This window comes from Podarcis erhardii (genome assembly GCF_964252035.2).
Source record: "Podarcis erhardii genome assembly, chromosome: 5".
In the NCBI taxonomy this organism is placed as follows: domain Eukaryota; kingdom Metazoa; phylum Chordata; class Lepidosauria; order Squamata; family Lacertidae; genus Podarcis; species Podarcis erhardii.
Genome location: NC_138509.1, coordinates 73,527,029 through 73,546,720, shown reverse-complemented (window position 1 = coordinate 73,546,720; position 19,692 = coordinate 73,527,029). Strand labels below are relative to the sequence as shown.

General features: G+C 41.5%; 1 protein-coding gene and 1 long non-coding RNA gene across 2 annotated transcripts in view; one reads left to right on the top strand and one right to left on the bottom strand.

Moving 5' to 3' along the window:
* Positions 1–19,692, bottom strand: part of ATP1B3 (ATPase Na+/K+ transporting subunit beta 3) — a 40,698-nt gene that overhangs the window by 8,786 nt on the left and 12,220 nt on the right. Inside the window, exons 2-4 of the mRNA XM_081861650.1 lie at positions 9,550–9,678; positions 7,192–7,299; positions 967–1,154 (exon numbers count right to left, since the gene is read on the bottom strand). Coding sequence (XP_081717776.1) covers positions 967–1,154; positions 7,192–7,299; positions 9,550–9,678 — 425 coding nt within the window. The remainder of the gene's footprint in view (positions 1–966; positions 1,155–7,191; positions 7,300–9,549; positions 9,679–19,692) is intronic.
* On the top strand, positions 5,094–9,342 carry LOC309341827. The gene is made up of 3 exons (XR_014156571.1): positions 5,094–5,548; positions 7,600–8,308; positions 8,348–9,342. It is a non-coding gene; the product is annotated as an uncharacterized lncRNA (long non-coding RNA).

Here is a 19,692-nt window from a genome sequence, read left to right as displayed (position 1 = left end):
GAAGTTGGGCTCTGCTGCAATCTCATTAAGGTAATCAACTCAGTCATAACAGTTTTGTAAGATGTGCAACAAATGTGTGCCTTATCCAACAGCTGTGTTACCTATGCAATGGTTTTTGTACAGAAAAACAGAGTTCTCAATAAGGAAGCAAAATATTAATAAGCAGAGTCTTCAGGATCAGGTACTGCAGAACTCCCCTGTTTTAAAGTACAGCCACAACAGCACTCAGAGGGTTCCACTTCCACATGACATTTTGAGCAGCAGCAGTTCATTACTTCAAATTAGGCATGTAACATTAATAGCTGAATCCAGATGGCATATGCAAGAGACATGTCACATAACATGCAGTCAACTGCCGAATAATGAAATATTTTAGCTAAAAAGTCTGCAGCAAGAGGTTGCAGTAAGTCAAATCACAGCCCTTATCTTTCTTTCTAGCAAGACACGTTAAAACGGTTTTGTATAGTTTTGTGATGAACAATTTTGGCCAACTGGCAGATAATCTCTTACATGACGCAGGTAGGGCCCTTGTTATTAGCAGTAGCAGTACTGGCATTCAGCCCAGAAATATACTGCTAATAGTTTAGTGCTCTAAAGCACAGAAGTTACATGATTTCGAAGCTCCTGGGGATACAAAGGGAAGTAAAAATGTAATAAGTAAAAATGTAATAAAATTAGCCTGAAAGAAATGACACAGGTATGCAATTGCTTTCTCTCCAAATTCAAAACTGAGGGCAGCTCCACAGGTGTTTCTAACAGCACCTATAAAGCACTCCAACATGGGTATCAGTCAAGAAGCTTGCTCATGCAGGTGTTCCATAGGTGCACTGGAGTGAACACAGACATGCCTTAAGTGATGCTGCCTGATTGCAAGGGCCAGCCAGTCACTACAAACTATCCTTCCACTTGAAACGCAGCAGAAACATAGGTAAGTTTTAGAAAGCTTTAAAGAGTCAATATACTTACTCTATTCATTTTTACAATAACACATGGTGTTCCTTTAGCATAACCAAAAGTTGGATCTTGTAGTCCAGAGCACTGTCCCAAGTTAGAACGATTAAATTTGCACACTTTTTTTTCAGCATCAGAATCCTGTACAAAGAGTTGTCCTGGAGTACACGGGATGTTATCCACTTGCTTTGATTCATTATACGCTGGGGAAAACAATTCAATGCATCATATTACGCACTCATTAATTTGATACATATAAAAACTATTGACTTAACAGCTTCAAAGGCTTTGGAGAATGATTTCCAAGCTTTGAAATAAAGTAACACACATTCAATATTCAGTATTCACCTAGACAACTACAACACACATTCAATAAATACTCTTCCTGAAGTGAAGGACAGAAAGAACTAGTGAAATATAGATTGCTTTAAGTCTACTGGAAAAGTATGATGTGGGGACACTGGGGCCATGCGGTTCAGTTAACACTGCTCTAGCATTGTAGCCTTCAATTTGTTAATAGCTGAAATCCACCTAGAAGCCTAGCTGCAACATGAGAATCAAAAAGTTTCAAAAGACCATGCATCTGGAGCTGGAACCTGTTAGCAATCTCAAGGTCATCTTTGCTGAAAACTAGCTCAAAAGGTAGCTGGCACCAAATGCTACTGGTTTTAATTCATTGCAAAACTGATGTCTCCTGCTGGATTTAGAATTTTAAGTTCATTAACGTCCAAGCATGGTGCAACATGTGCTTTATTATCATCGCACTGATTAAATTTCTGATGATTTGTAAAGAGCTTTGATCTACTCAAAAGAGCAAGAGATCCTCACTGGCCACTCTCCAAACTCCTACTAGAATAAGGGCTACAACTCTAAGGCCTGGTGTGGGCCCATTTGCGGCCCATAAGAAGTGATAGTAGATGTTGGAAATATGCCAAAAACAAGAAGCTCAGTAACTGCTGGAGGAAAATAAGAGCTTCCCATCCAGAAGCTTTAAACTTGCTCATCCTTAAGGGTTTGACAGACCTGGGGACCGGACAGGTGACAGGAAACACAAAAATAAACATAAAAGAGCAAACCCCCAATAGAATAAAGTACAAATGTATCAGCAGTAGCTGGCAGAGTAGAGTGGTGATGCTTCAGCCATTAGGTGGCCTTTTCAGTCTCGGCTGTTCCTAGGGTAACCTTAAAGTATGTCTTCTTGAAAACTTAAGTTTCATTTATTATTATTCTTGTTCCTCTACCTACCTACCAAGTATATAAAAAGGTAAAGGACCCATGACAGTTAAGTCCAGTCACGAACGACTCTGGGGTTGCGGCGCTCATTTTGCTTTACTGGCCAAGGGAGCCAACGTTTGTCCGCAGACAGTTTTTCCAGGTCATGTGGCCAGCATGACTAAGCTACTTCTGGCAAACCTAGAGCAGCGCATGGCAAACCTAGAGCAGCGTTTACCTTCCTGCTGGAGCAGTACCTAATTATCTACTTGCACTTTGACATGCTTTTGAAATGCTAGGTTGGCAGAAGCAGGGACCAAGCAATGGGAGCTCACCCCATTGCGGGGATTCAAACCGCTGACCTTTCGATTGGCAAGCCCTAGGCTCAGTGGTTTAGACCACAGCGCCACCCGCGTCCCTACCGAGTATATAACTGAATGCAATTATAGATCTGATATTAATATTTGAGACTCAGGAGAAATATTACTTTTATTTATGTATTTATTACAATTGTATACTGCCCTTTATCTGTAGATCTCAGGGCAGTTCGCAGCATAAAAATACAGCACCCAAGCAGTGGGCACAGCCAATGTTTATGTGCACATGCTCTTATACACCAACACACAAAATGAGCATTTCCAGTCCTCCCTATTTCAGCGCTAAGGTGGAGGTAGCTGAAAATACTGTCTTTTACTTTTGAAGACCAGGCAAATTTTCTTACTGATCTTAGTGCTGTGGTGTTTAATGTTAAGAACTGAGATAAGAGTCCTTTGTCTTAACCATCCATATGCTAAAACATACATCACAGCTGCAAGAAGAATATGCTTAAGCATCCACTGATACATCTAGTGGCATTCAAAAATGCCTGCTTTGTTTTATATATACAGTGGTACCTCGGGTTACATACGCTTCAGGTTACAGACTCCACTAACCCAGAAATAGTACCTCGGGTTAAGAACTTTGCTTCAGGATGAGAACAGAAATTGTGCAGCAGTGCCACAGCAGCAGGAGGCCCCATTAACTAAAGCGGTGCTTCAGGTTAAGAATAAGAACAGACCTCCAGAACAAATTAAGTTCTTAACCCGAGGTACCACTGTAATGAGCTATCTGTAGTCTTAAAACAGGATTGTCATCAATTATAGTTGTGAATTTTTCATGATTTTACAGTTTTATCTTTTGAGATAAACCTTTTAAAAAAATCAATTGTGGTGCCTGACAAAGGTATAGATTTCAGCTTCAAAGCCATTGCTATACCAGGTATTTCAGGGCACACAAAATGGAAGTTGCCAATAAAAGTCTCCAATACAATACCAGAAATGAGGCTTTTAGTGTATGTTCCAATGAAGTTCTAGAATTTAGCAGTTTTCTTTTTACAGCTTAACTGCAGTGTTTCTAAGTGCCTATACAAATTTGATGGTTTCCAACTTAGTTGCTACTCTTTCAACATGAGTCATTGGCAAGTTACTTTTCTCAATACAAATAAGACCATATTTAATACAACAATGTAACTTGCAGGCAGACTTACTAGTTGTTCTTTTTTACTTTCTGGGATATCTCTCTGCAGTGAAGATTGTGTTTCATACTGAATAAAGGCATGCCAACAGTACATTCAAGTCTGCATTGTTCTTATCAAAAAAGCATCCATGCTTGCTGCAATCTCCTTTTTCATTCATCTTTCCTTCCACTGTAGCTTGCCTTCGCTTTCTCAGTCACCTTCTCTTACTTTCAGCTCCTCTCTCGTTTGCCTTCTATTCATTTCTCCTCTCACTTTCCTCCTGTCATCGCCTCTGCCACCTTCGTTCACCTTTCTCTGTCTCTTATGCTCTGTCTGTCAACTCACTTTTCACCTTCTGCCACCTTTATTTGCCCCCCTTCTTTCTACTCTCACCTGCAACATGTAAAACAATAAATATGAGCATGCCTAAGCATGGGAAGCAGAGCACAGCTACTTAACACCATCTCTTTACTTAAGTTCCCAACCATCAGATTTCTAGTTTTGATGCTGGGCAGTTCCACCACTTTCATCCATTCCTGTGTCCCCAGTGCTGCAAAATTAAGGCTGCAACTCTATGCACACTTACATTAAAGCAACGAACAAGTGGGTTTACTGCAGAATAAATATGCATAGGCTTGCACTAAGAAAATCCAATCTAACAAGAGTTATGGAGGAGGGTGTACCTTGTGTAAACAGGTTCTTGGCTAAACTAAGGAATCAAGTGCACATCCATACCCCAATATAACCTGCTCCAGGAAAGGCCAAACCAATTTTGTTCCCTTTCATCAGTAAGGGCAGTTACGGTCATACCTTGGGTTGAATATGCTTTGGGATGAACACGTTCAAGTTGCGCTCCGCGGCAACCCAGAAGTAATGGAGTGTGTTACTTTGGGTTTTGCCACTTGCGCAGACCTCAAAATGACGTCACGCACATGCGCAGAAGGCCAAAACATGACACACACAGACACAGGTTACGTTTGCTTCTAGATATGAACGGGGCTCCAGAATGGATCCCGTTTGCATCTAGAGGTACCACTATACTCTTATTCCTTCTTTCCTTTCTTTTAAATGTATATTTTTTACACATACTTTATTTTGATTTTGGTATCTGAAGAAGTGTGCATGCACACGAAAGCTCATACCTAGAACTAACTTAGTTGGTCTTTAAGGTGCTACTGGAAGGAATTTTTTGTTTTGGCTATAATCAAGTTACAAAAAACATAATAAAGCAATCACATTTTTATAAAACCAGGACCTAGAAAACATAAATCATCTCAACAGTTCATTCATTAATTAAATCATTAATATCTTACCAATTTAATCTAATCAAACCCAACCAACTACTTATTACAGTCATGACAAATTGTATTACCCTTCTTTCTACAACTCTAATGTTATGCATTAGAGAAGCAATCTTATTGTGAATCCTGCAATCTTATTGTGAATCCTGCAAAACCTGGTCCTTGCTTCTTTGCCTAGCTCAAGTCTGTACTCTGTTTCCATGCTGGCAACAAACAGGAATCCCTCTACCTTGTCCCTCTACCTCCTTCACAGCCAGTAAGGAAACACAGGATAGTAGCAGACTAGTAAAGAACTGAAGATTCATAATGTTTGTGGGATTATTCACAAGACTGCATTAAATAAACTTTACCAATAAACTTTACCTATTTCTTCACAGCCTACAATTATCACGATGTCAGTTACAGATGGATTCACAAAGGGTAGCACACTGGTGTTTATGTGCATGTAGCAGTTCAGGGCAGAATTTCAGTTTGAAGTAAAAGTCTGAATACTGTTAAAAATATTCTTGTGGAAAACATGCCATTTCATCATGAAATCTGCAACTGTGGATAATTTGCTTCTGTTTGCTGTGAATGGGTGATAGACAAGGTACAGTTGCAATTCGCCAATCTTCCCTCCTCAGCTACCCAAATGCACTGCTACAAGTATCCCAGATGCCCACTTATAAACTGTAGCTGGCAGTGTGAAGTGTCCTGCAACTTTCTATCCAAGAATACAGCAGAGAAAACCACACCTATTTCAAATGCAATTCCCTGACTCCCTTCCCTGTCTAGAAGGACCAGTAGTCCTAGATCCGGCTTCCAAAGCACTGGCGGCTTTGCCAAATATTAACTAGGGTGTGTTACGTCTGCTCAATTTCATTTATAATGAAAGGCAGAAATCAGTCTTGCATGTGTTCTCTCATATAAATACAATTGCACATGGAATGGCATGCATTCTGGAAATGCAACAAGAACACTGTTGGCCTGCCCCTTGCAGAGATTTTTCAAAGTATGTTTGCTCCCTAGCTTTCCACGAGTCAGTAACCTCATAGCACAGGGCATACATTTCATACATAGAAACAATGCCAACATTATAACCATGTATGGCAGGAGGTTGGGCTGTTCTAGCCCACAGATTAGTACTTGGAGGGTGGCCATTTAGATCACAAATGACCTCCCCCCCAAAGTGCTATCCATGTACCAAATGTGCTACTTTTTTGGCATGCTTTTCACTCAAGGCATACTTCTATGGCAGTTAATGGCAGAAGAAAGCTTGTTGATGCTAGATGGCAGAACTAGGCACTGTACTAATTTAAGACAGAAGGTCCAGCTCGGTGGCTTTCAACCAAAGTAGCATACAAATATCTCCAGCTTCCAAAGTAGACTGCAATGACACAGGTTTATTACATGCTAAAATGGTTGGGATTATACAGCCTTGTATTATTTGAATACATAGTTGTACATTTTTCCTCCAAGGTTCCCAAGTATGGTTTACAGTGCAGCGTTAGCCCTCTGGTTTTAGGAGATTTCTCACTGCTCCTGAACACCTTCGCAGCCCAGTCTCTTTCACCAGAAGGACCCTGGACAATCATACAAGAACCTTTTCACATCCACTAGTGACACACTGCCTCATGGCACTTCAGTCTCCTGGTATGGAATATGCTCCCATTTCCCTTCAACATATGGCAGGCAGCATTCTCTACCAGTTGACATTTATGAAATATTTTCAAGACCAGTCTCAGGGCAACTGCAGCACAGTGACCAATCTTGAGCATCTAAAGAGGTGTGACTGATGGCAACTAGGTCTCCACTCTCAAAGAAAGATGGCAGCATATGTAGGCAAGAAATAAGCCACCAACATAATTTTCTAAAAGTTGGGTAAGGCCTAGAACCTTCAGTAAGAAATTATTAATGCAGAATAGAAGCTGACTTGGCACAGAATCCATTTTTCTTTTTAGCTCAGAGTATACACAGTTTATAACATGTTTCAATTAAATACACAGGATGTGCCTACTGACTTTCAGAAGACTTCCTGTTCAGATTGCCAGTAGTTCTCAAAACTTTGAACAAAGCTACCTCCCTCTTTTATACACAATAATAATTTAAATTTTTTTTGGAACCTAAAAAGTTCCAAGGGGGAAAATACAATGACCTGATCACGTTCTAGACCTAACAGATGGAAGGGAGCTACTTTTAATTCCTGTTAATATTTTAAATAAGTTGCTTGCAAAATATAATATTTATACATACCTCCTAAAAATTCGTTAAGTTTTGTCACATAAGCAGTGTAACTTGCTGACTTATTTTTGCTCAGGAAAAATTCCAGTGCAGTATCTGGCTTTGGTGAAATCATTAGCCCTACAAAAAAAAAAAGAGGAAACCAAAGCTAGCTGTTAATTCATAACACTTCTCAGAGAGAATTATTCTGACACATAAATCCCTCCCCAAAATGTATTTATCTGGACTTTATAGAGATCATGAAGGAATGACCTGTTCATCTCTATTGTACATAATGATCTGAAAGTAATTACAGTATTTAGGTCAATTTTAGAAAACGTATCCCTCAATACTCAAATGATTTAAATGGCAGCATTATAGTTTTACTGATTCGAGATTACATTTCACTTTCAACATTTAAGGTGTGTCTTTTTTATGCAGGGGTGATAACAGAGCAATCCAAGAAACAGTAACTTCAATCAAATCATCTCCCCGAAGCCAGTGATAGTGAGGCCCACAGAACACCAATGCTGCATTCGTGTACTCAGACACTGAAATTGAAGGCCTAGCCACACTAAGCATTAGCCAGTATCGTACTCTGTTTCAAACTTGTTTGCATGTATTGTTTAATGGAGGGCTAATGCAAGTTGAGTCAAGATTTCAACATTGGGTTTAGCTGTCCAGTCTACATACCACGCTGTGTAAAAATTACTAGTCCTGCTTACCCTCACTAATCACTTTCTGTGGTCTGATGCCACCTTATATCACCCTAGGAAATTTAGGTACATGAGAAATGTTAAAGAAATAGACAAGTGGGGCCCCATAACAAAATGGTGTGGGGGATGTGTGTCTCTGAGTCTGTACCTAAAGGGCTTCAAGAAACACTGAAGGCAGCAGCCCCTGCTTAGCTTGGGTCTTACCTCAAGTGCAATTAAAAAAAAAAACATTTAGAAAGTACAAGCAGTCTGCGTAGAAGTAAACAGAGGGTGAGGCTTCTCCACACAACTAATGCTTTTATTTCCCTGGGCAGAGGTCCGAGGGAGCAACTTAAGTAACCCCACCTTTCGCATGCGATAATAGTGAACTACATTGCAGTGCTGCTGTACACTACTCTCACCAAAGTCCACTTACCTGGAATAGAGGCATATTGGTGAGCTATATTGCATGGTTGCAATATAGAGGAATAGAGGTGAGCTATATTGCATGGTTGTTATATACTATTCTCTAGGCCCAGCCTGCAGTGCAAGGATAAAAGCAATGGATAACACTGCAGGGATGTTGTAAGGTACTCTCTCTTCTCCAGGCAAACCCCCAACTGTCAAACCCTTGCAGGCTCTATATAAACCACTCAGAACCCAAGCTGCAGTATTCAGCCTCTACCTCTCAAGATTAGGCATGCTTCAATTCCATGGTTATTTCAGAGCCTGTTTTATAAGTATTTGTTTACCCAGGCTTCCCCCAATTAACTTAACTACCAGAGTTCCCTGGGAAGAGGGATTGGTGGTTAAACTACTCTGGCAATTGTAGCTCTGTGAGGGGAATAGGTGGGTCTCCTAACAACTTCCAGCACCTTTAAACTACCGTTCCCAGGATTTATTGTTACTTTGCTAACGAGGTATAACAGTGCTTTAAATGCATGGTGCAGATGTGACTAACATAGTGTTATCAAATCCTTATAAGGCTGTTTCCCATACTATTTTTTCCTAACTTTTTTAAAAAAAAACTTCTGCAAACCATGTGTGCTACCATTTTGGCCATATAATGGCAGGCATTCTCCACTGACAAGCAGAAACTGAAGATGATTAAGATATTGGCAAGTGCTGGTTCACACTACGCCCTGGCATGTAGCCTCTATGATTGGTGAATCTGTACTTGTTCCTAGTATTTCCAACCACAGTTTGGAAGAACATAAATGTATCTTGTTAACTGACTCATTGCACCAGAGTTGGGAAAATAAAATAAAATCCCTAACACGGTGGATTTGGGTCCAAAAAAGGACTTGGGGTTATCTGTAAATCAGAACCACCACTTCCCCCAAATTAGAGGCATCCAATGAAGTTTGCATTATAATACATAAGGAAATGCATGCCTCTGTTCCTTATGCCATGTAATTACTGACCAGATCTTATTTTGTTTTCATGTTTAACTTGTGTCAACTGTTGTAAGAAAAGAGCTGCCAATCAATCGGCTTTATTTCTTTTGCTATTTTAATGCTTATGTGAAGGTCTTCAGATGAGTGGCAGTAACAAGAGCAAAGAAACCTAGAAGTTCAAAGTAATGCTGGCAATGGTAAATGCTTCCAACTTAAGAAAACTGCCTATTATAACAAAAGATCTATTGATGTTTGAGTCTGAATGCAAACTTTATCCAAGAAGAGGAATACACACTTACCTGGACTAGAAATGCGGTCACGATACTTGGGTATATCATCACGCAATGTTTGAAGCATAACCCACATTGTGAATGTAAAGAGTGCAGCTAAGAAGCCATAGAATACAAGATAAAACAGCAGAATTAAGCCTGCAAAAAAAGCACACAGGATGTAGAAGTTAGCAATATATTTAATGCATCAATACAATACAATACAACATACAATCATCATTACTATTAGTATTAAACAGATCAATTTCCTGCAAAGGCTTAAGTAAAGAGGTACATATTTAACTGATGCTAAAAAGTGAATAATGTTGGTGCCAGCCATACCTCCAAGGGAAAGGAGTTCTACAGTTATGGTGCTCCCACAGAGAAGACCCTATCTCATATCACCAGACTGCAGAGTTCACTCATCGGCAGGACAGCAAGAAGAGCCTACCATATAGATCTAAGCATATGGGCTAGCTGATGATACAGAGAAATGTATCTTCAGGTATCTGAGTTTTAAGTTGTTTAGGATTTTATAGTTTATGATTAACACATTTGCAAACAGGCAACCAGTGAAGATGCTATGAAACTAAACGCAGCTTCTGAATCAAGGGTAGGTCCACAGAGCACATTACAGTAATGTATATAAAATACTACGGCTAGGCTATCCCCACCCAGGAAGGCCGTAGCTGGTGAACTAGCATTTACAGTAGCAGTAGCAGTAGCAGTAGCAGCAGCAGCAGCAGCAGCAGCAGCAGCAGCAGCTACTGATGCTACCTGGCCCTCTAGTTATGCTGCTTACTTCAGCTGAAACCTGACACTCACCATACTGAAATCAGCAGGTAGCAACAACATTGCTTGAGCTAACTTTTAATATTCTTTCCCCTAATTCCATACTTGACATTTCAGTTTTTGAAGCTGTATTATTTAGTAGATGCAGAAGAAAAATTTCTGCTACAGCAACATTCCCCGAGTATTGTGCATACCTTACCTACCAACCTGGTGGGCAGAAATAGTTTTGCAATTAAGTTAAATGCAATTAAATGCTATTGTGCAAGATGAACACCAAGTTACAACACTGTGTTATCTAGCAGCTCTGCCACTTGGTTGCCCCAACTAATGAAACCCTTACGTCGATGGTCCATTGCAGCACTGATGGGAAAACATGAGCAGGTTTTGGGGAACAGAAATGTATAAGGCAGCACCATTACAATTGCAGCCTCCTGCCCCCACTGGACATGCAGTTACCAACACATCTGCAACATATCTATTAGCACACATACAGTGGGGGTACAGTAAGCTGCCTCCACCATACGTGTGTTCAGGAACATATGACAAAGGTTAATATTTAATATGTTGTTTGCTCAATTACTTGTTTAGGGAAACATAAAATTCACAGGGGTAGCCAACATGGTGCCCTCCAGACGTTACTGACCTATAACTCCCATGAGCCCTTGTCGTGGACAGTAGTCAGGGATGATGAGAGCTGTAGTCCAACATATGGAAGGCACCACATTGGCTACCTGATCTAGCACATGACTTGAAGAACCAGATATGGCTATTTCCTCTTACAATGCTTTCTTGGCAAAAATTGGTCTTGCCCCCATCCAGCTCCTAATAGCCCTACTGCAGGGAGGAAGGGGAAGTGAGGTACAATGTGGAGCACATGCCTTTTTGTCCACTGGAGGGCTAAAAGCAGCTGGAGGAGGGAACATTTTCATTAGAGAAGATCATATGAGAGAAAGTGCCGCAACTCCATCTAATGCAACACAGACCTTTATCAGAGATCGTCTACCCACAAAACATACTTAAATATTCAAATCAAGTGTATTTAGGGTAAAGATTCTTAAAAAGCAATATATTAAAAAGTTTGAAAGAACAAAAAAATGAATTAGGCAGACATAGATTCTACAACACAGAGTCTGATAAAGACAAAGCAAGATGGCCATGCAGCTGTTTCTTGGAGCCTTGAAGGGCTATTATCAGAGACAGCAGAGATAAGATGAGTCGGGTTATTATCTGGCCTTGACTGCTGTTTTCATCACATGCTCAATTCCAGGGGGGAGGAAGAACCATAAATGAAAGGAAGTTGATGGTATTGTACTATGGCAACACATATGCTTAATTACTGGCGTGTGTGTGTGTGTGTGTGTGTGTGTGTGCAGCTGTGTATGACTCTAGTGTGTGTGCACAAGTCTGCAAATGTGCCTAAGCTCCCAAAGAGGTTGGCAGCCCCTGCAATAAACTATAATTAATGTTACCTATGGCTTGTTTATACAAGCCAGCTTGATCACTCATGGTTAACAAGCTGACTTGTTAAAAAATACATTTTGCTGGTGCAGCTGACACAGCCAGCTGTGGTTAATGGAAAAAAGAAACAAAAACCTCCAAACTCTTCCTCATAGCCATTCCAGGGGAAGGCCATAGCTTAGTGGAATAGCACATGATTTGCATGTAAAAGGCCCCAGGTTCAATTACTGGTTTCTCCAGGTAATGCTGGGAAAGACTGCTACCTGAAACCCTAGAAAGTCACTCTCAAGTCAATGTTAACAGTATTGAGATAGTTGCACTAATGGTCTGACCTGGTATAAGGAAGTTTCCCATGTTCCTGTGAGAAGCAAGCAGGGTTTAGTATAATGTTCAGCTGCAGCTGTTTGTCAGTCATCCAGGTGGGACAGGAGTACAAGCTCATTCATACACAGCTGCATACATTATCTCTTACAATCTCCCACCTTCAGATGGCTGCATATTGCTTTAAGTATGTTGTAAGAGCTAGCTAGTGTTGCAAGGGAAAAACTCAAAAGTACCCTAGTTTGTTTTGAAGACATTTGATAGGTTGTGGTGTGTTGTTTCAGCTTGTGCTGTTTAGGTGCCTTGAGTTCTCCCACTGCAAAGTTTTGGAATCTTCACTGCTACACAAGTTTTCACCCTATAGTCTAGCTCAGAGGTTTTCAACCTTTTTGACTCCACGGCTCCCTTGACCAACTACTACATTCTTTCTGTGGCTCCCCTGTGGGGGAAATGCTCTGAGCCTCAGAAGCCCAGTTATGTCATCCATTGCCTACAAAGCCGGCAGCCTCCCTTGTGGAGCATTCCCCCAGTCTCGTCTGCTCCTCTTCTTGGGAATACTCCAGACAGCCACCGCCTCTCTGAGCTGCCCCCCCCCCAAGAGAAATGTCCCCTCACACCGCCCCACAGGAACCCCTGGGAACAGAATGCACCCAGCCTAAACAGCCCCAAGGAGACTAGCCAAAGCTAAACATGAAGCAAACAGCCACACAAGCCTTGGGGGGGGGGGAGAGATGTGAGAGGGCATCAGAAGAGGGAGGAACAATGGCCAGTGTTGCCCGTGGCACCCCTGACTATCACTCAAGGCAACCCAGGGTGCAACAGCACACTGGCTGAAAACCACTGGTCTAGCTAACTCTCTGCTTAAACCACTAGCTGCTGTTCAGCATGGCTCTGGGAGCAGTTTACCCAAAAAAATTAAACATTTTTTGAAAATCCAAACCACCAAGCTGCAGCAAGCCATTCAAAATCCAGCAGAAATCAGAATTAAAAGACCTGGGCAAATAAAATGTCTTCCACAACCAAAAAAATGAGGGTATCTCCAGGCAAGCCTCTGTAAAGAGTGTTAAGGCCAAAGTGCCACGACTGAAATGTCCTGTCTCCAGTCATCACCCACTCACTACAGCAAGGGAGGCATACACAAAGCAGGGCCTCTAAGACCCATCTTAATGGTTAGCATACTGACTGTCCTTTCTTTTAGGAAAGCTGTAAGGGAGATCTGATAGATATGTATAGAATAGATATGGAAAGTGTGGAGAATGTCCATTTAGACTTTCCTCCCTCTCACATAATACCACCTCACCGAGGCCATCTAATGAAGTTGAATTCTGGAAGCTTCAGGACAAAGCAAAAGAATTACTGTACTTATTTACACGGTGCTTAGTTAAAACTATGGAATTTGCTATAACAAGCTGTAGGAACGGTAACCAACGTGGGTGGCTTAAAATTTTTTTTTTATGGTTTTTGTGCTGTTTTTTTAAAGGTTAAGGCTATCAATGGCTATATCTATATTCCATCCAGTACCAGTTGCTGGGGATCACAGATGTGCTATATAACACAGCTATCCTGATTGTGGGCTTCCCACAGATATCTGGTTGGCAGTGTGAGAATAGAATGCTGAACTAGATAGGCCTTTGGTCTAGTCCAGAAGGGCTCTTCTTACGTAGCATTTGCCATGACGGAGCAGCAGTACGCACCTATAATTCATAACCCAACACACACCACTTATAGTCATTCAAATTTCTCATTAATGCTTATGGTTAAAGGGGCTGCTTCCTGAAGTTTCCGGGAGTTATCAATGACAGCAAAACTAACAGTGGCAGCCTCTGAAGGTTTTCCTAATTACACTTTGAATGTCATTCAAATAGTCAGAACAGGTGAGATACTTGCCCTCACTTCTCATTCTTCAATGGAATTGATGGGGCTAGTACAGAATTTAATATTTAATCATTCCTATTAGTTCTTCTCTTTGGATACTGAAGCTTTTGTAAGACAGGGATATAAAGAATTGGAGATTTAAGTAACTGAAGAGCCTGAAATAGCAACTACTGGACAGCCAACATAATGGCCTCTAGTTGATGGTTGATCTAACTGATCATCTTTCCTGATTACTGGTCATGCTAGCTGAGGCAGGCAACGCATATACGATTGCTGACGGCAAAATGTATGCAACATTAGTTCAGAGAGGGAAGGAAAATTAGGTGGAATTCGTTCTTCGCATTTTGAAATCGACAAGTTAACTAATATGTAACCGTTGCATTTATTGTTACTTATTGTTAGTGGGAAACTAACACAGTCTTCCTGCCCCCGAAACATCCATACACAATTCCCTACCACAAACTCCTAACAGCTTTCCCTAAACACTTTTCTCTACCATCCTAAATTATTCAACTCCCTTGCCTCAGGCAGATGGTCTGTTCTTCGCACTCACCCCTAATCATGCCTTTAGTAGTAGTAGTAAGGTAAAGGGACCCCTGACCATTAGGTCCAGTCGTGACTGACTCTGGGGTTGCGGCGCTCATCTCGCTTTACTGACCAAGGGAGCCAGCGTACAGCTTCCGGGTCATGTGGCCAGCAAACCAGAGCAGCGCACGGAAACACCATTTACCTTCCCGCCGGAGCGGTACCTATTTATCTACTTACACTTTGATGTGCTTTCAAACTGCTAGGTTGGCAGGAGCAGGGACTGAGCAACAGGTGCTCACCCCGTTGCGGGGATTCGAACCGCCAGCCTTCTGATCGGCAAGTCCTAGGCTCTGTGGTTTAACCCACAGCACCACCCACGTCCCTAGTACTAGTAGTAATATTTACTATTATTATTATTTTATTATTTATACCCCGCCCATCTGGCTGGGTTTCCCCAGCCACACTGGGTGGCTTACAGCATATCTAAAAACATAATAAAAACATCAAGTGTTAAAAACATGCCTGGCTACAGCCCAACAGGAACCATTTTTAATACTAAGGCGAAAAGGCCAGTAAACATAGTGTTTCCTTCCACAAAAGCCCACTCCAGATTCCACTCTCTGCCTCCAACTCTCTTTTAAAAAAGCATTTTTACCCTGCTCTTTAACTGAAAATGCTCCTAGAGAAGCTTAAAAAAATCAGAAGTAAGGTTGTAAGGCAGGTGGCAAGGACTACCTGAAAGACATGACACAAGGAAAAGAGGATAGGAATGAACGGGGGGGGGGGGGGAGAGAGAGAAGCAAACTCAAGCACCAGTTCTTTAAGTTTTTTAAAATCAGCCTCAATGCAGAATACAGCATCTTGCAACTTCCTTTTCTTTCCTAGAGAAAAAGGGGAGAAGAGAAGCAACAGCATTCTGCTCTAAGCCCAGGGCTTCAGGAAAGGGAGGAGGTTTATGACAGGAAAGAACAGCAGAAAAAAGCAGGCATGAGAAGGATATAAAATGGTACAAGCCGCTCCTCTGTAGGATTGTGAGGATATTTCTGATGCTCTAACATACCAGCAGTTGCTTTTTTTTAAAAGGCAGGGCTGTGTACCTCAGCAACTTGCTGGAGGTTGATCTTGAACTTCTGAACACCAGAATGAAATGCACGATCTCCATGGTAACTGTGGTTGTGCAATGAGCAGTCTCAGGCTGGTCAAGATATTTTTGTTCATTTCCCTCTTTTTCCTCAAGTTCACAAACTAATATCTTTCTGAATACCTGCTGAATCTGCAAAATTTGCCAAAATCCTCAGCTTGTCTGTGGTGGTCCTCTTTCACTGCTGTGTTGGGAAAAGTTCACTATTGGATACAGCAATGAAATAATGATGGCTCTTGCATAGGATGTAAAGCATCTCTCATGAAAGCTCACTTTTCTAGACATATAGTAAACAGTGAAGTAACTGTACTTATAAACGGGACTGCAAGATAAGTGTATGTTTAAACTTTAAAGTAATTTTAACAGTTAAAAGCTGGCTTTATAGGTCAGAAGCATCGCCATGAATTGTGTTTAGAAGCAAACTAACGGTCCCTAAGCTCTTTATGATCTACATGCAACAATCCAAGGAAATTACCAGTGTATGAACAACAATGCCAAGATCCTTGGCCTCAGGAAGGCACACTGCAACTCAGACGTTGACCATGCAACTCTTCTGGACACAGTTATCTGTGTATCTACAATAAAAAAATATTGTTGCTTGCAAACTCCCCACTTCAAGGGAAATGTGACAACCCCCCCCCCCAAGCCAAAACAAGCAAAACAAGGGGAGAGATTAGCAACAGGAAAATAAGAAGAAAGGCTGCATTCTGAAATGGAGCATACATAGCTCCGCTGCTATCCAGACTGGATGGTCAGCTTTATTAAGTAGATGTTAAGACTTTCCAGAGGATAGCCATGTTAGTCTGTTGAAACAAAAAGTTTTGTGAAACCTTGAAGGCAAATAGATCGTGGACTAAGCTTTTGGGGACTACAGCAACCGATAATGTGGATGTGGATGTAGTCCTAGTCTTTAAGGTGCCACGAGATACCCTGCAGTGCACTTTCATTCCCTACCAGCAAATGTTTGGGCTTGCATTCTTCGGCAGGCAGTTTCAACAAGAATGTGAAGAGTTTTGCATTGACTGCAGAACAATGAAAACACCAGTATCCTATGGATATATGTAATTAATGATAAAAAGTCATGAAGATCTATTAATTGGTTTTATCAGTTCTTAGGAACACAGGATTTTTTTTGGGGGGGGGGGAATCCACTGCCCTAAAAAGACTGAGATTTAATTTAGCATGTTCAACGTTGGCTAAGTGGGGGGGGGGGATTGCTTTGAAGTGGAAGTGTGCCAGGTTAATTTTACATGCTGGATAGGTCTGAAAAAATAGAGTATTGGAACAGAAATATTTGAGATAGATAGATAGATAGATAGATGATAGATATCTCATGCTTAATGTGGATTCAATGTTACATTCAAACAAAATCAGAACTTTAGTTATTTTTACTGAAATCCTTGTAAGCAATAGAATACTTTCCCTATATTAGTTAGCAAAGAAAAAAATGAGACATGAAAACTGTTAACATAGCAATTCTAGTTTGCTTGAGGAGGTCTGCATGTTGGTGTGTACTTCCTAGGAATCACCTGGATTTTTTAAAATAGATTTGACTGTTATTGCATCCATGAAATGATCAAAACTTTATTAGCAAAGCCAACAGGCCACAGCTATACAAGAATTAAAAATAAAAATAAGAATAAAAAGAAGAAAAGAGCAGGCAAAAGGAGGTCCGTCAGATGAACAAGTCTGTCACTCAGATGGTGGCCCTCAATTTCACAGCTCTCTCGATGTACCTCGCGACCTTCTCTGTTATCTGACTATCCGTATCAGATAAGAGAAAATACAGTGTAATGTCTGGTGAGCGGCCGGGGTTGGAGAGAATGAGTGGAGTAATAATCTCATTCCTTAGGTCTTTGTAAATGGGGCAGGATAGGAGGACGTGGGACACTGTTTCCGTGTTACCATCTCCACATGGGCAGAGACGTTTTTCAAATGGAGTCTTTTGATAACGACCTTCGAGTACGGCAGAAGGAAGAACATCCCATCTAGCCAATGTAAAGGCACGTCTGTATTTTGGGATGGTTAATTTAAACAGATATGAAGCTGGGGAGTCAAAATGAGAAGGGGGAGAGTAGGTATACCATGGGCACAGTTTCTTTAAGATAGTCAGGTTGTTTTGCCGTTCAATGTCTTTCAGGCGCTGGCCTATTAGACTCTTTGCTTTAATGAGGCCCATTGATAGTAGGGACTGTGAATGCAAACCGCATGTAAGGAGTTTTTGATGCACAGTTTTGAACCACTTGCTTTTGTGAGGGTCTTGCATTACTAGAGGCAGTAGACCAGGTGGATTTAGATTAAGACGAAGCCAATAGTTGAATGTTCTTTGCCAGGTCTGAGTTTCTACAGATGGAAGGCAGGCCTCGAGTCGTAATGCTGCGTTTGGAACACAGGTGGGGACGCCGAATATCTGCCTTAGGAATTTAGACTGAACAGTTTCAAGACTGGAGCAGTGGTTCCCCGTCCAGATTTGTGCCCCATACAGTAACTGCGCCAGAGGTTTTGCTTGAAAAACTTCAAGGGCTGCTGGGATGTATCTGCCCCCCTTCGTGTAAAAGAAGCGGGACAGCATCTTAATACTTTGAGCTGCTTTTTCTTTGGCACATTTTTGATGGACATCCCAGGACCCAGTCGACTGGAAAACGATGCCCAGATATTTGAAGGCTTTAACCTGTTCAATTGTCTGGTTATCCATCCTCCAGCTGTACTGTCTGTGTTTCCTTGCAAAAACCATAATTTTGGTTTTCTGATAGTTTATTGCCAGTTGCTCTCTCCTGCAGTATGCTGAAAGTTCACCTATGAGCCTATTTAAGCCTATTCTTGTTCGAGATAGGAGTATCGCATCATCAGCATACAAAAGTACTGATATTGATTTGTCAGCCAGTTTGGGGGCGTGGAAGTCCGGAGATGACAAACAGTTAACCATATCATTGATGTAAAAGTTGAATAGAACTGGGGCCAGGATGCAACCTTGCTTGACCCCCTTGCTGACAGGAACTGGTCCTATAAGATGGCCATTTAACGAAGTTCTTACATGCAGCACCGTGTCTTTATATAAACAGCTGATCAGAAATAATAGTCTTTTGTCTATACTTGATGTGCTCAATTTATCCCAGAGTCTTGCACGTGGAATTGAATCGAAAGCAGCCTTTAGATCGATAAAGGCTGCATATAGCACCCCACGGGTTTTTTTGGCATATTTGTCAATTAAATAGGCTAGGGTGAAGCAATGGTCTATGGTGGATCTGCCTTGTCTGAAACCCGCTTGCTCTTCCGCTAGAATAGCTTCAGTTTCCAGCCAGCTAGTTAGCTTAATATAAAGATGTTTGGCATATAGTTTGCTGGGTATAGGCAGAAGGCTGATTGGTCTATAGCTCGCCGGGTCTGGCATAGGTCCTTTTTTATAGATTGGAATAACTATTGCCTCAGTCCAACCATCTGGGAGTAAACCCGTTGAGTCGATCCAAGAGAATAAAGACGCCAGCAGGGGGGCCCACCAGCCAATGTTGGACTTCAGAAGTTCGGCAGGGATGTAATCATTCCCTGGGGCCTTGTTGTTCTTTAATTGTGCGATTAAGTTCTCAACTTCCTTTACAGTTACTGGTGGCCAATGAGGTAGGTCCTCCAATTGAATGCATAGTTTGTAATGTTGGGCTTCCTGGTCATAGAACAGAGATTGAAAATGGCGCAACCACTCCATTGGTTCCACTGTACAGATGGAATTAGTACGCTCCTGATCCAGTAGACCAGATATGGTTCGCCAAAAGCAAGTAGTATCTTTCTCGTGTGATGCCTTAACCAAACTGTGCCATGCGGCTCTTTCAGCTTCCAGTTTCTTTCTCCTTAGTAATTGTTTGTAAGACCGTCTCAGATAAATATAAGCATTAAGTAGGGGAGCAGTCCCTAATTTCCTATATCTCTGGTAGGCTGTTCTCATTTGTCTCCTTGTTTGCCTGCACTCCAGGTCGAACCAGCTAGCTCCGTCCTTTGCCCTCTTTGTAGCGGCGCTTTGTATCACTGTTGTTAAATGGGGTTTCAATCTTTCCGAAAGTAATTTA